General features: G+C 36.6%; 1 protein-coding gene across 1 annotated transcript; it reads right to left on the bottom strand.

Moving 5' to 3' along the window:
- Nucleotides 1-196: 196 nt before the first annotated feature.
- On the bottom strand, nucleotides 197-13706 carry inavaa (innate immunity activator a). Its single transcript, XM_051116462.1, has 10 exons — nucleotides 13628-13706; nucleotides 7488-7601; nucleotides 7106-7239; nucleotides 5039-5161; nucleotides 4590-4821; nucleotides 4442-4495; nucleotides 3630-3855; nucleotides 2736-2891; nucleotides 1024-1717; nucleotides 197-933 (listed from the first exon to the last, which is right to left on the bottom strand). Exons 2-10 carry the CDS (start codon nucleotides 7540-7542, stop codon nucleotides 853-855), a joined length of 1755 nt encoding a protein of 584 aa, XP_050972419.1. The 5' UTR covers nucleotides 7543-7601; nucleotides 13628-13706; the 3' UTR covers nucleotides 197-852.
- Nucleotides 13707-14249: the final 543 nt, after the last annotated feature.

Genomic DNA, 14249 nt, shown 5'->3' with positions numbered 1-14249 from the left:
CGGAAAAATAAGGTGGATAGATTGGATGGATTGTTTGGTAGATTTGTTTTAGAGTAAACTATTACATGTATAGTTTGAAATGTCTCCGAATAAAATCTTGCACTAGCACTTATGTCAGTTTGTGCTCTACATCTGTTTTCTATGATCTAAATGTGAAATATTTAAAAATGTGACAAAAATGCACAATACATTATAGTGAGGATCTGTGATATTGTTTATTAAAGTGTATTATAAATAATATAAAATATATTTCATAATTAGTTAGTGTACAAACAGGAAGTAAAACATCTGCATTTGGTATTATTAAAACTCACAGATGGATTATTCTTACAATGCATATTACAGTAGCAGAGCAACACTTCTTGAAACATTTCACTAATTTAAAAAAGTGTTAGGAAAGGGGCAATATTAATTCAAAAATAAAAAAGAATATGGAAAAATAATATATTAATTCATAATGTGTTAAATTAAATAAAATCATGGGGAAACTAAGACATTACGTAATACTTTCTTCATGAAGAATCGTGTACCAGACACAAATATGTACTAAGTGATGTCATTTCAATGAGGGCGTTCATTTGCAAAAGGTGGGCCACACTCTCTCCTGACATCAATAAATTCACAATTATATTACACATTCATCATAAATATCTGGCATGATGCCTTACAAGGAAGTCTTAGACTTGAAATGTAATCACAAATGTAGGCATATGTGGAATTGAGGCGTATACTTCACTGGCTCAGCTCCAACTACATCAGTGAGTCCATTGGCTCAATAAATAAAAATACAGACGAGTACAATGAGAGTTCACTTATTCTCGGTTTCATTTCCTCCAGGTTTCTGCTTCCTGGTTACACCTGACTCACAATCTCAGAGTCTTCTTCTTCATACCACTGCAGCGGTGTTCCATCCGAAGCCCTTTGCAGAATCACCTTCTGGATAAAAACAAGTATGTTCATCATTTACCAAGAACAGATTTAATCATTGGTAGTGATAAAGGCACATATTGTCCACATCTTTACCTGTTTATGAGAGGGAATGTGGTGGTAGGGTGGCGGCTCTGGGCGCTTGATTCGAATCGATCCTTGCCGTTCAAGTGAGCGGGGTTTGGATATGGCTATGTTGTTTTTCTGGTGCCAGGTTTTAAGCTCCCCCGATACCACATCTCGAGGAAGCACGCGGCTGGGGTGGTTGGGATACTCTCTTAGCGATGTCGTGCGGACCACCTTTGTGTACGGCGGGGGAGGTTTGAGCACTCGTTTGGGTGAAGTAACCTCTTGTTGGGGTTTATTTGTTTTTAAAGGATCACACTGTGAATTTGGTCCGAGTTGCATCCTCCCCATGTCTGCCTGAAGTGATGTCCCATTGCTAATCTTTACTCGATTTGGGCCAGGCATGAGATGAGGTGGGTTGTTGTTGTTGTTTTTGAGTGTATTGTGGGCGTTGAGTTGGACCGGTGCTTTATTTGGAACGATGCGATGGTAGCCGTATGGAGGCGGACAGGGTTTGGGTGCTTCGTTGGTCGTCTCTCGGCTGGAGGAACTGCTGTATGAGGAAATGGAAAGCTCGGAGCTGCTGTCTTCAGAGCTGCACTGGTATAAACGTTGAACTGAGTAGGCTAATGCGAAATCAGTCACTCGTCGACGTGGCAATTTGGTCCGGCCCCGTCCCAGGTCTGAGCTGGCCTTGGTCAATTCTGGTTTGCTTCTGGGAAGCCTATTTGAGAGGAGATAATAAGCAAAGTAAGAAATTTGCTGCCAGAGTGGCAGATAGAATAGAAATGCAAATGTTGCTCATGAATAAACTGAATCGTATCAATTAAAAATATTTTAATGCAATTAAAATTGACTGTTTTAACAAATATTTTTGCGTGCTATGTTTTTTCAAGGGTTATTCACCCAAAAATTAAAAATTCTGACATTAATTACTCACTCTAATGTCGTTCCAAACCCGTAAGGACAAATTAAAATATTTTTTAATGAAATCCGAGAGCTTTCTGACCCTGCATAGACAGCAAGGGTCCTTCCACGTTCAAGGTCCAAAAAGATACCAAAAACATTGACAAAACAGTCCATGTGACATCAGTGGTTCAAATGTAATTTTATGAAGCTACGAGAATTTTTTTTTGTGCTAAAAAAACAAAAATAACGACTTTATTCAACAGTTCTTCTCATGTCTCCCTAGTGCTATATTGGAGAGTACCACAATGCATACATGCGCTTTCATCTGTGCGTAAATAAAGTGCAGCGTACACAATTTCTACATCAACACCACCACACACGTACATTGTTTACATTCAGAGAAGAGTGCGCACATCTGTCATGATACTCTCCAATATGGCGCTAGGGTGATAAATATAAATAAAGTTGTGACTTTGGAGGGGGTTTGTGCACAAAAAATATTCTCGTAGCTTCATAAAATTACGATTGAACCACTGATGTCACATGGACTATTTTGTTGATGTTCTTGGTACCTTTCAGGACCTTAAACGTGGAAGGACCCTTGCTTTCTATGGATGGTCAGAAGCTCTAAGAATATCTTAATTTGCGTTCTGAAGATGAACAAAGATCTTACGGGGTTGAAATGACATGAGGGTGAATAATAATAACAGAATTTTCATTTTTGGGTGAACTGTCTCTTTAATTCCCAAAATATATTGGCTTTTAAAAAAACATGTATTTGATGAACAGCATTCAGACAATCCTGAAGTACAAATGCTGCGTATATTAATTACCTGAAGGACTGTGTGAACTGTCGGCGCAGTGGCAGCTCTGGGGTGGAGGGGGCGCTGTTTGGCTGATTGTTTCGCACCGGCAGACTCTTAAACACAAATTGGGGTGGTGGAGGAAGTTCTGCCATTCTTGTGTCTGCTGGTGAGCCTGTTGGACTGCTGCTGACACAGACATGATAATCATTATGAAGATCATAAACTCAATGTATCTCAAAGAAACTTTTATATCTAGTGTTTTTTCCTCAGACTAGCTAATTGGGTTATTAATGTGACAAAAGTTCAATGAATAGTAGAATCAAACCTGATTTCAATAATGATTTTGTGCAAGATATCTGCCCAAAACACACACCTGTGATCTATTACAATACCGTTAAAAAGTTTATTGTCACTACAATTAAAAAAAATAAGTAAATAAATACTTTTATTCGGCAATGATGCTTTAAATTGCTTTAACTCTCTCTTTTTTTTTAAAGCATACTGAAAGAAGTATTTCCATAAAAATTTCCACAAAAATGTCTGCACCAAATCAACATACTGGAATGATTTCTAATGGATCACTGAACACTGGAGTAATGATGCTGAAAATTCAGCTTTGCCATCACAGGAATAAATTACATTTTAAAATATTCAAATAGAAAACAGATCTTTTGAATTGTCATAATATTTCACAAAATTACTGTTTTCACTGCAAGTTAAATAAATGCAGCGTTGATTAACACAAGACACTTCTTTCAAAAATATACAAAACCCCCCCAAACTTTTGAACCGTGATGTATATGTTAACCAAATGCTCTATCAAGTACTTTTAAAACAGCTCTGACAACACAAAGTAAAGGTTTGCTTATATTGCATTTAAAAATCTATCAATGGGCTCAAAGCTAAGACATCCTACAATACCTTGACCGGCTGCTGCAGGCAGAGTGCGATGGTTTTTGTTTCTGGTAGGGCTGGTCCAAGCTGGATTCCTTCCATGGAGAGTTCTGAATGGGTGAAGCATCATAGTCCAGACTAGAGCTGGAGCTTGACTGCTTCGGGCCGTTATTGGGTAAAAGTGTCAGACACTGGAAACCGCTGTCCGTGGAAGAGCCCAGAACGGCCGTAGAAAAGGGAGCAGAGTCTGAGTCTGTAGATAAAAGACAATTTTTGACATTAGCAAGATACTATGCATAAAAGTAATAGTTCAGCCAAAAATGAAAATTCTGTCTTTAATTTCTCACCCCTGTGTTGTTCCAAACCCGTAAGACATTTGTTCGTCTTTAAAACACAAATTAAGATATTTTTGATGAAATCCGAGAGCTTTCTGACCCTGCATAGACAGCAAAGGTCCTACCACGTTCAAGGTCCAGAAAGGTACCAAAAACATCGACAAAATATTCCATGTGACATCAGTGGTTCAACCGTAATTAAAATAAAAATAACAACTTTATTAACAATTATTCTCCTCCACGTCACCCTAGCGCCATTTTGGAAAGTACCATGATGCATGTGCGTGCTTTTCCTCTGTCTATGGAGGGTCAGAAAGCTTTTGAATTTCATCAGCAATATCTTAATTTGTGTTCTGAAGATTAACGAAAGTCTTACAGGTTTGGAACAACATGAGGGTGAGTAATTAATGATAGAATTTTCATTTTTGGGTGAAGTTTTTACACACATTGGAGTACAAAAGTTTAAGTTTATTTTAACCTGGAAATAAAGGGTCGCTCACTTACCATCATCCAAGGCAACAGCGTCAGACAGCGAGCTGTCATCAGACATGCAAAGATCTGGAATGGACAAACAAATAAGATTTGTTCATTCGAAATCAAATCATTTTTGTAATGCGTAAAATATAGTTTATATAAGAATTGACTGTCTTACCTCTCTGCCTGGACGAATAGCAGGTCTGTGGAGACACACAGCCGTGGTTGACGCGGTGTTTCAGTATCGCATCCTGAAGCTCTTTAAGCTTCTTCTCTTCACGTTTACACTGCTGCAGTCGGCTTTTCCTCACCGGTTTGCTGATGTGCTCCTCGAGGGATAGCTTTCGGGCTGCCTCATAAATCTGCCGCTGCAGGGCGAGATCGGCCTCGAGCGCGTGCAGCTCAGACTCCTGGAGACAAACGTTTTAGGGGGTAACCGCATGATTACAAACTGAAAATGCTGAAGTATGGATTAAACACACCTCGTAAAAATCTTTTTCCATGTAAGTGGAACCGTATAATAATACCACCATGAATAACATTTAAAACTAGCCAGGTAGGCTCAAATAACAGTCTGTTGCATTAAAGCTATTAAAATAATCTCTGTGTAGAAACTGTGGCCAATACCTCGCCATCTTGCGAAATGAAACCCTCATCCAGTTTGAAAGCGGTTCCGATGCGTCGCCGGACCTGCGGAGGCTTCTCGTCAGGCAGGAGAGGGTAATCGGAGGGCAGCTTTCCAGTCAGCTCCTGTTAAAACAAAGAGTGCTTTAAACTCAAAGAAAAGCAACTTTATGTTTGTTTGTTAATACAAAACAAAACAAATCTTTGAGCGAGCAGATGCTTGTCTTTAATGTCAAAGTGTCCACAAAGGAGTTTCTGTGGTGTAATGATTGGACCCTTAAATCTTCTCCCTGCATAGCCAATAGTGAATGACAGACATGTGGTCTAACATGCAAAGAAGCATCTGTTTCTTAGCCATTGGTTTTAGTGCTTCTATTGAAGGGCTGTATTCAGAACAAGAAAAAGCCCAGCTTAATCAGAGCAATCTGATTTACGCTGACGGGCCAGCTAACTTTCCTTCTGAAACTTTCCTACACTATAAAAATTATGGCACAATGTGTGTGCAAAGTAATTTATGCTTCATTTAAATACGAACATGTAATACAAACTACTTTTTAAACATTTGGGATCAGTAAGATTTTATCGTGGTTTCACAAACCAGTATATTAGAATGATTTCCGAAGGATCATGTGATACTGAAAACTGGACTAATTCAGCTTTGCGTCACAGGAATAAATAACAAAATACACTACCAGTCAAAAGTTTTTTTAATGTTTTTTTTTTAGAGTCTCTTCTGCTCACCAAGCCTGCATTTATTTGATCCAAAGTACAGCAAAAGCTCTAATATTGTGAAATATTTTTACTATTTAAAATTGTACTATTTACATTATTTTAAAATGTAATTTATTCCTGTGATCAAAGCTACATTTACTCCAGTTTTTAGTGTCACATGATCCTTCACATATCATTTTAATATGCTGGTTTGCTGTTCAAGAAACATTTATTATTACTATTATTATTATCAATATTTCAGGATTCTTTGATGAATAGAAAGATCAGCATTTATCTGAAATATAAAGCTTTTTTAACATTATACACTATATCATTCCAAATATTCAGTATATATATATATTTTTTTTTTTGTTAGAAATTAATACTTTTATTTAGCAAGGATGCTTTAAGTTGATCAAAAGTGATGCTAAAGACATTTATAATGTTACAAAAGTTTTCTATTTCAAATAAATGCTGTTCTTCTGAACTTTCTATTCATCAAAGAAACCTGAAAAAAGAAAATCTAATAGTGCATAATAATAATAAATGTTTTTTAAATAGCAAATGAGAATATTTGCTGAATGATTTCTGAAGGATCGTGTGACTGGAGTAATGATGCTAAAAATCTGGCTTTAAATCACAGGAATAAATTACATTTTAATACATATTAAAATAGAAATCAGTTAGCTTGAAAAATATTTCAAGCTTTTACTGTTTTTGCTGTACTTTGGTAAATAAATGTAGGCTTGGTGAGCAGAAGAAACTTCTTTAAAAACATTAAGATCTTACTGTTCAGAAACTTTTGACTGGTATTGTATATCACAATAGAAAACTGTTATTTTAAATTGCAACAATATGTAACAACATTGCGGTTTTATTGTAATTTTTAAATCAAAAAAGAGACTTTCAACCAGCTCCAAACTTTTAAATGGTAGTGTAATTATTTAGCCTGATTAGAAGTCATTAGTTAATTAGGCCAGGCTTAAACTTCTCTGAGCCAAGAAACCCCTTTTATGGTTTCAAATTATTGGCAGACCCTGGTTAATTTAGTCTTTTCAAATGAAAATCAAGGATTTATAGTTGTGATTTACTTGAACCTTTTTGAAGAAGTATACGAAAGTTCTATGGAGAAAATAAATGGGAAAATATCATATAGGCCACCAGTTTTTGGTCACAGTTCAACAATTTTCTGCAGACCCTTCAATTAGACTACTAAAAAATATTTTATACATATGGGTCCCTTGTAAAGTTTAATTTGCATTTAAATATAAGCCCCATGCTTAAAATTAAAATATGATACATGATGTCTATGAGTTTATCCGAGATGGCAATACTGATAGCTAATTTTTAGTCACTCACAGCCTCTCTAATGCAGAGTTTCTTGAGCTCCAGAACACAAAGCTCCAGTCTGTCTTCAAGGGCCTGCTGCTTCAGCCTCATGGCACGTGTGTGAGTGCTCAGGTCCTTCACCGGAGACGTGGGACTGTCTGGGCCTGGAAAACACAACAGGTTATATTACACAAAAGCACACACATATAGGGTGCTAGCAGTTGGCCTGCCCTGACACACTGAACTGTAGCACTCAAGTAAGTTTAAGCATGTGACTTGCCCCCATAATTTCCTAAGTCCTTTATAATATATATAATGATTTTTTGAGGACTACAGCACAAATTTGGTTACTGATATGCATTATGCGCCCTTCTAAATATTAATTATCATTAACGTAAATAAAAGCACTCACCAGAGTTCAAAATGATCCCGCTATCAGAGTCACTGATCTCCTCCTTACAGTCCATGTTTATTTTTGTTACACTGCAGTTTTCAACAATACCCGAGTTCAATCTGCAGATGTGACCTGTTGATGAGCAAGAGAAAATGGTTGAAATCCGTTGTTTGATTTTAAGCGCTCTCCATTTACTGCTGCTCTCCAGTCCAGCAACCACTAAGTAAATCTGCCTTCCAAACAGCGGCTTGCGGCTGTGCGATTATGTAAAACCCAACCTCCCGAGGAGAACCCTTTGGAGGCACCTCAGCGTCTCCTTCGCATCTGACAAAGCAACTGGTCTTTCCACCACCCCTATTTCAGTCTGCGCACACACGCACACCCCCTCAAATGTTTGAATGTCTCAAAACACAATAGCCGCGCGCCCAGAGTTGACCGCACACATGTGGGGGTCTTATCCCTCCCATACAGCACCATAGCAACCTGGATCACTATGACCAAGCAGGCGTGTGTGAATTGTGATGAAGTGTGTTTGGGGGAAAACTAGAAGTCAACAGATGGCAGAAGGGACTCTCCCCCCTCCCAAAGACTGCACCTGTTCTCTCCAAGACCCCCTTCTCTTTCTTTCAGCGCCCACTCGCCGCAGCTTTGAAGTGGAACAATGTGTCCGTGCTGATTCAGCCTCAGGCGGGAGATGCTGATAACTTAGATAACCGTGTCAGGGCTTCTCTTGTTACCGTGAAGAAAACTTACAGGCAAAGTTTGTCTAATGGATTGTCAGGAGCTTTTAGGGATCAGATTTCGCAGGCCTCAGTATGGAGAAAGTAAGATGAGGAGATACTGCATTTACATAAAGTCTTGTTCTGTTATTGTAAAGGAGCATGTTAATGCATTGAGTTTGAATGACAAATCTGATCCTCTTACAGATGTAAAAGGAATCCATTAAGCAGGACTTACTTTCCTGTATGGATTTTTTTCATCCATACAATGAGAGTCAATGGGGTTCAGAACAATTTTGGATTGTACTGACTTCCATTATATGGAAAACAAAAAATACTCAGTTATTTAAATTTTAGTGTTCCACAGAAAAAAGTGGCATGAGGGCGAGTAAATTATGCCAGATTTTTTATCTTCTTGAGATTCAGAAGGATTACAAAGGATCCTTTCATATCCAGTAACAAGATTTGAGGGAGATATTAGCTCAATTTATAACATTATCTGCAACACTGCTGTTTTTTTAGAGTCCTACAAAAAAGACAGAGGTTGCTTTCATTTCCTGAGCAAAAAAAGGCACATTATATCAACCATAATCAGACCTAGGCCTCATTTATGAAGATGCGCACAGAAAGATCCTACAAGTGAACATACAACAAATTTCAAAATTGTTCTATGAATAATCTAAAACAAGGGACAAAAAATGGTACATATATATACATATACATATATACATACATATACAGATACACACACTCCCGTTCAAAAGTTTGGGAACAGTATGAATTTAATTTATTTATTTATTTTTTTTAATTTAATCAAAAACCTACCAAAAACTATAATATTTTAAAATATTATTTCAATGTAAAATAACTGCTATCTATGTGAGTATATTTTAAAATATATTTTATTCCTGTGATGCAAAGCTGAATTTTCATCATCATTACTACAGTCTTCAGTGTCACATGATCCTTCAGAAATCATTCCAATATGCTGATTTATTATCAATGTTGAAAACAGTTGTGCTGCTTAATGTTTTGTTGGAACCTGTGATACTTTTTTCAGGATTCTTTAATAAAAAGTTACAAAGAACAGCATTTTTTTAGGGATTATTAGTTCTTTTTTCCACCAAGGATGTGTTAAATTGATTAAAAAAAAGTGATAGCAAAGAGCAATATTGTTAGAAAAGATTTATATTTTTTTAAAAATTGCTGTTCTTTTTAACTTTTATTCATCATAGAATTCTGAAAAATCAATCACAGGTTCCAAAAAAATATTAAGCAGCACAACTATTTCCAAAATTGATAATAAATCAGCATATTATAATAATTTCTGAAGGATCATGTGACACTGAAAACTGGAGTAATGGCTGATGAAATATTTTATATATATATATATATATACCCCCATAGCATAATTAATTAGTTAATATAAGTAACACTGTCACAAAGCAGTTTAAACATTGCTATTTTGCTTATAATGTGTATATATAATATATAATGTATATGATATATAATGTGTATATATAATTGTTTATTTGACATATTGGATGAAATCCATGGAATTTAAGATCAAATCCAATTATATAGGGCCTATGGCTCCTTGTTATGTCTAATAAGCGCTGATGTCATGCACACAAAAATCTAGCACAGATGCTGTATTTATATAAATGCTATTTTGGGGGAAATCTATTTGCCCACCCACATCACTAGGGACAACATCTCTGCTAATGAGTCGGCGTGGATTCTTATCATCCCTCTTCCTGAGTTCTGAGGAAGAAAATTCGACAGGATGTGATTGTGGAGCTTTTAAAGGCTCTGTCCTCATTCAGTTCTGTAACTCGTGTGGATGGATGCAGCTCAGCACAATAGCAACCAGCCTGCTCCATCAGACACTCCAACGACTGAAAAAATACCTGCAAAGCTCTGTGTCAACAAGCCCGAGTGGACAGTATCTGCTGATACAACAAGACTTAGCCAGTAAGAGAGGGCAAAAGAAAGGCTGACGAAACTGCTGCAGGAAATAGGTCACTGTGACACACTGTACTTTATTAAACGAAAAGCAACTCTCAATTTTAGTTCACCCCAAAATTATAATTATGCCAACATTTACTCACTCTCATGTCATTGAAAACCTGTATGACTTTCTGCCATGGAACACAAGCGAGGAAATATTGGAAACTGTTCTGGCTGCTCTTTTCCATGCAAATTCAAAACAAATATTCAAATAAGAGTGTAAAATTTTGGTCTTTTTTTCTCACACAAAGATATTGTGTAACTTCAGAAGAATAATACGTATTTTTATTGCATGGAACTTGTGAAGACTAATGATAACACACGTGTTTCCAGTGTAGTAAATATTTGATCTAATCAAAATACAATCATGCCACGTCAATATAGAACATGGGTCAAAGGTTTATGATATATTTATGGCGGCTTTGCATGATTCTTGAAGCTTTAACCCTCTTTAAAACCTGTATGACTTTCTATCTTGGAACACAAGCAAGGAATTTTAACATAAGCTGGTCTCCCAGCCTGACCAGCTAAGGAAGTGGCCAAAACCCTTCTAAAACCAGCCTGCTGTCTAGCTATGTCCAGCTATGACCAGACTGGATGACCAGCTAAAACCAGCCAACCAGCTTAGGCTGGTTTTAACTGTTTTTTTTTTTTTCAGCTTCAAAACCAATTCACTGTAAACGAAGACTGTATATATGCACCAAGACAGTTCATTCGTATTAATATGAATAGTTAAAAAATGCAGAGCCAATTACCAATTTTTTAATATATATAATTATGTAATCATTTTTAGTACATGTAATTGGTGAATCATGATTTATTAATGAAAACATGCAGATTTCACACACAAATTTGTGTGTATTTCAGATTTGTGATTCTGTCCAGCATTTGTGGGAAATAATAAAAATTAGGGCCGTCGTGAATCCTTGATTCAAATCGAGTACTCGATTATAAAAAAGATTGTAGAGTAAAAAGTAATGTCAAGTAGCCGTATCCACATATTCAAGAAATTACAGTGGCTGTAGCATTACTGTCATAAAGTAAAATAGCTAAATATTAAAGTTTAATTTGACATTTGAATTAAATGTTGTTAAGTGGATATTAAAGAAAGATTAGATCGCCCTGTAAAGTGTAAAAACTAGTGCTGTCAAATCGATTAATCACAATTAATCAAATCCTAAAGAAATGAAAATCCTTATTTACATACGTGCGTGTGCTGTATATTTATATGTATATATAAATACACAAACGTACGTGTGTGTGTGTGTGTGTGTGTGTGTGTATATATATATATATATATATATTCATATATATATTCACACAGTATACGCACATATGTTATGTAAACATAAACTTTTATTTTGGATGTGATTTATCGTGATTAATCGATTTGACGACACTAGTAAAAACAAGGCCATTGGCTTTTTATATAATGCTTAATGTATATTACTTATATTGTTTATAATACTTTATGTATTTTCATAGTTTTGTTCAATAAAACCATATGTTTACTTGCTTTTGAAACTTTATTTGAACCAATTAGCTATTATATATGTATTTAAAGTCATTTTAAAGTCTGTTGTTGGTCTATTTTTATTACATCAAAAGAAAGTATTATAATTATCCAATTACTCAATTAATTGGCAGAATAATCGAGCGATTACCGAAATAAAAATTAGTGACAGCCCTAAACAAAATATTTTATAGATGTAAGTTTGACAAGCAGTTTTCAAGCAGTTTGACAAGCAGATTTCATCTCAGTATTTCCCGATTCAGGTGAATAGAAGTTGGCCTTGCATGCCCAAAAAAATGACTAACTTAATGATCGTAAAGTGAACTGACTTTCCTTAAAAGGGACTTTTTTGTAAGCGTGTGAAAAAGAGCAATCAGCACAATCTTCAGAACTTCTCTTTTTGTGTTCTTCAGAAGAAAGGAAATCATAAGAGGATGGGATGACTAACTGATGACATATTTTAATTTTTTGAATGACCTATTCCTTCAAAGCCACAAACTGCACTTGTAAGGACTTCCACCCTGAAAACACATTAGTCCTGTCTTGATTACAAAGCACATTAAGCTCTGGAGAGCAGACAGGACGTAGTCTTCCCGACAGCTATCTCAGCAGCAGAAGAATAACACAACAGATCCACCCATCCTCTCGCGCAGTCGAGCGTAAAGATGAGACATCAGCGAATAAGACCGTTTTCAGTAGTCTGCAATTCTCATGTCAGATTCCCCAACACCCTTTCCCATGAGTCTGTGGGGCTGTGATCTATTGGAATGCCTACTCGGCCAATTTCATTACCACTGCGGCCAGGTCTGGAATTCCCAGAGAGGGCCAGAGCTTGGAAAGTCTGACGGGAGACTTGAACGCGACCCAGAATGTATGCGGAGCCTGTTATTATAGAGATGCTGAATCGTGTGGACGCAGATGTTATGGGAGCGACAGAATTTAGTGTGTGACTTATTTCCACAGCTGGTGCAAAGCCAAAAACCAGTCGAATGTTAATGAAGCCATGCAAAACATGGCGGAGAGTGAGAAAGCAAGAGGGAGAGAGAGTGTGAAGAGACTTGAAAGACAGTCTTTGTGAATCCACTTCTCTGCTTTCATCATGCCACACAATGAAGATAAAACGATTAATCAAAACCCATGACAAAAGCCTCTCAAAGACAAAAACACCTTTAGCTAATAAATAAAAGAAAGTTTCTCTGCCAGTGTAAACACAGACTCATTCTACTTTATCAATGGACATCCACTTCAATCTGTATTCCAGTACAAAGTCAATTAAGATATACCATAGATCAACCCTGTTATCCTTTATACAAATAGGTTGTAACTGTATGTAAAATGTTCCTTTTAATTAACTTTAAACATTTTTAATGTTTAGAATGGCTGTGCCAATATTAGCTGATCTACATAAATGTTAAACAACACTTGCAAGCACTAAGAAAAAAAATAATTGGTTTAACATGTCTTTCTTTTGAAAGCTTGTGATAATATCAGATCACTTGTGTTCCTACTGTAGTTAGTATTCCATCTAATCAATCATAATGCAATCATGCCATCAACAACCAACTCGTGGCCCATAAATGTAATGCAATTCAGATTTGATTTTATAAGTGGGAGTCTTTAATAATTGCATGCTTTGTTGGATGACCTTACTAAACATCACTAGTCCCTGCAATTAAATGATAAGCCTTGTAGGTTTAGGTCCAACAGAAATGCAGTCAAATAATATTTAAGAGCATGAGTATAGAGCTTAGCAAAGAATTGGCGCATGCCTTCAAATGAATGATTTCATTGAGCTATTGTGCAAAGCTTTTACATAAAATGTTATTTCCACATATGAAATACATTCGTGCCACAAAAAGATCATACATAAATGTAATATTTCTTATTAATACAAATATTTATTATCATTACCATACCTTTCTTTGCCGTATCCAGCCCAATACACACCCTCCGTTCACTCCATTCCCGCAGATGCTCGTGTGCCGGTGGACTCCACAGTGCGGCTGGATGTGGAGTCTTTACTCAAGCTAGCCAAAAGCCACTGGGCTGAACCAACATCGTTCGCGCAGGGGGAGTGTGCCATATAGCTGAAATATTCTCCGGTTTGTATTTAAAACATAACATACGTATTAAAATTAATAGAGGCGTACTTGTAATTTAACTAATGGAAAACTTCAGATTATGCTTGTAAACATGTTAAGAGATACAAAACAGGGCGATACCACTGCAACGATCCCCTATCGCGAATGTTTGCCTAGAGATGCTTCGTAAGCGTGCGTGATCTTTTGAAGGCAGCACACGCTTCTTCTGCTATAGGCGTGTCTAACGGAGCCAGCGGGAGAAAACCGAGACAATAAGAGTTAAACAAGAGGACAGCTGGCGAATAGTCTTTTGGACTATATGAATAGTGTCTGAAATGGCACGCTGCCACAACTTGATTGTTTTCCTGCGTGGCGACATGCCCGATACTGTTCAAAGTGATCTGCTGAAAGAGCATTAGACGTAACTGTCGTCAGGCTGTAAATATATATACATTTT

This window comes from Labeo rohita, chromosome 8, assembly GCF_022985175.1.
Source record: "Labeo rohita strain BAU-BD-2019 chromosome 8, IGBB_LRoh.1.0, whole genome shotgun sequence".
NCBI classification, from domain to species: Eukaryota; Metazoa; Chordata; class Actinopteri; order Cypriniformes; family Cyprinidae; genus Labeo; species Labeo rohita.
This window is presented reverse-complemented; position numbering and strand designations above follow the sequence as displayed.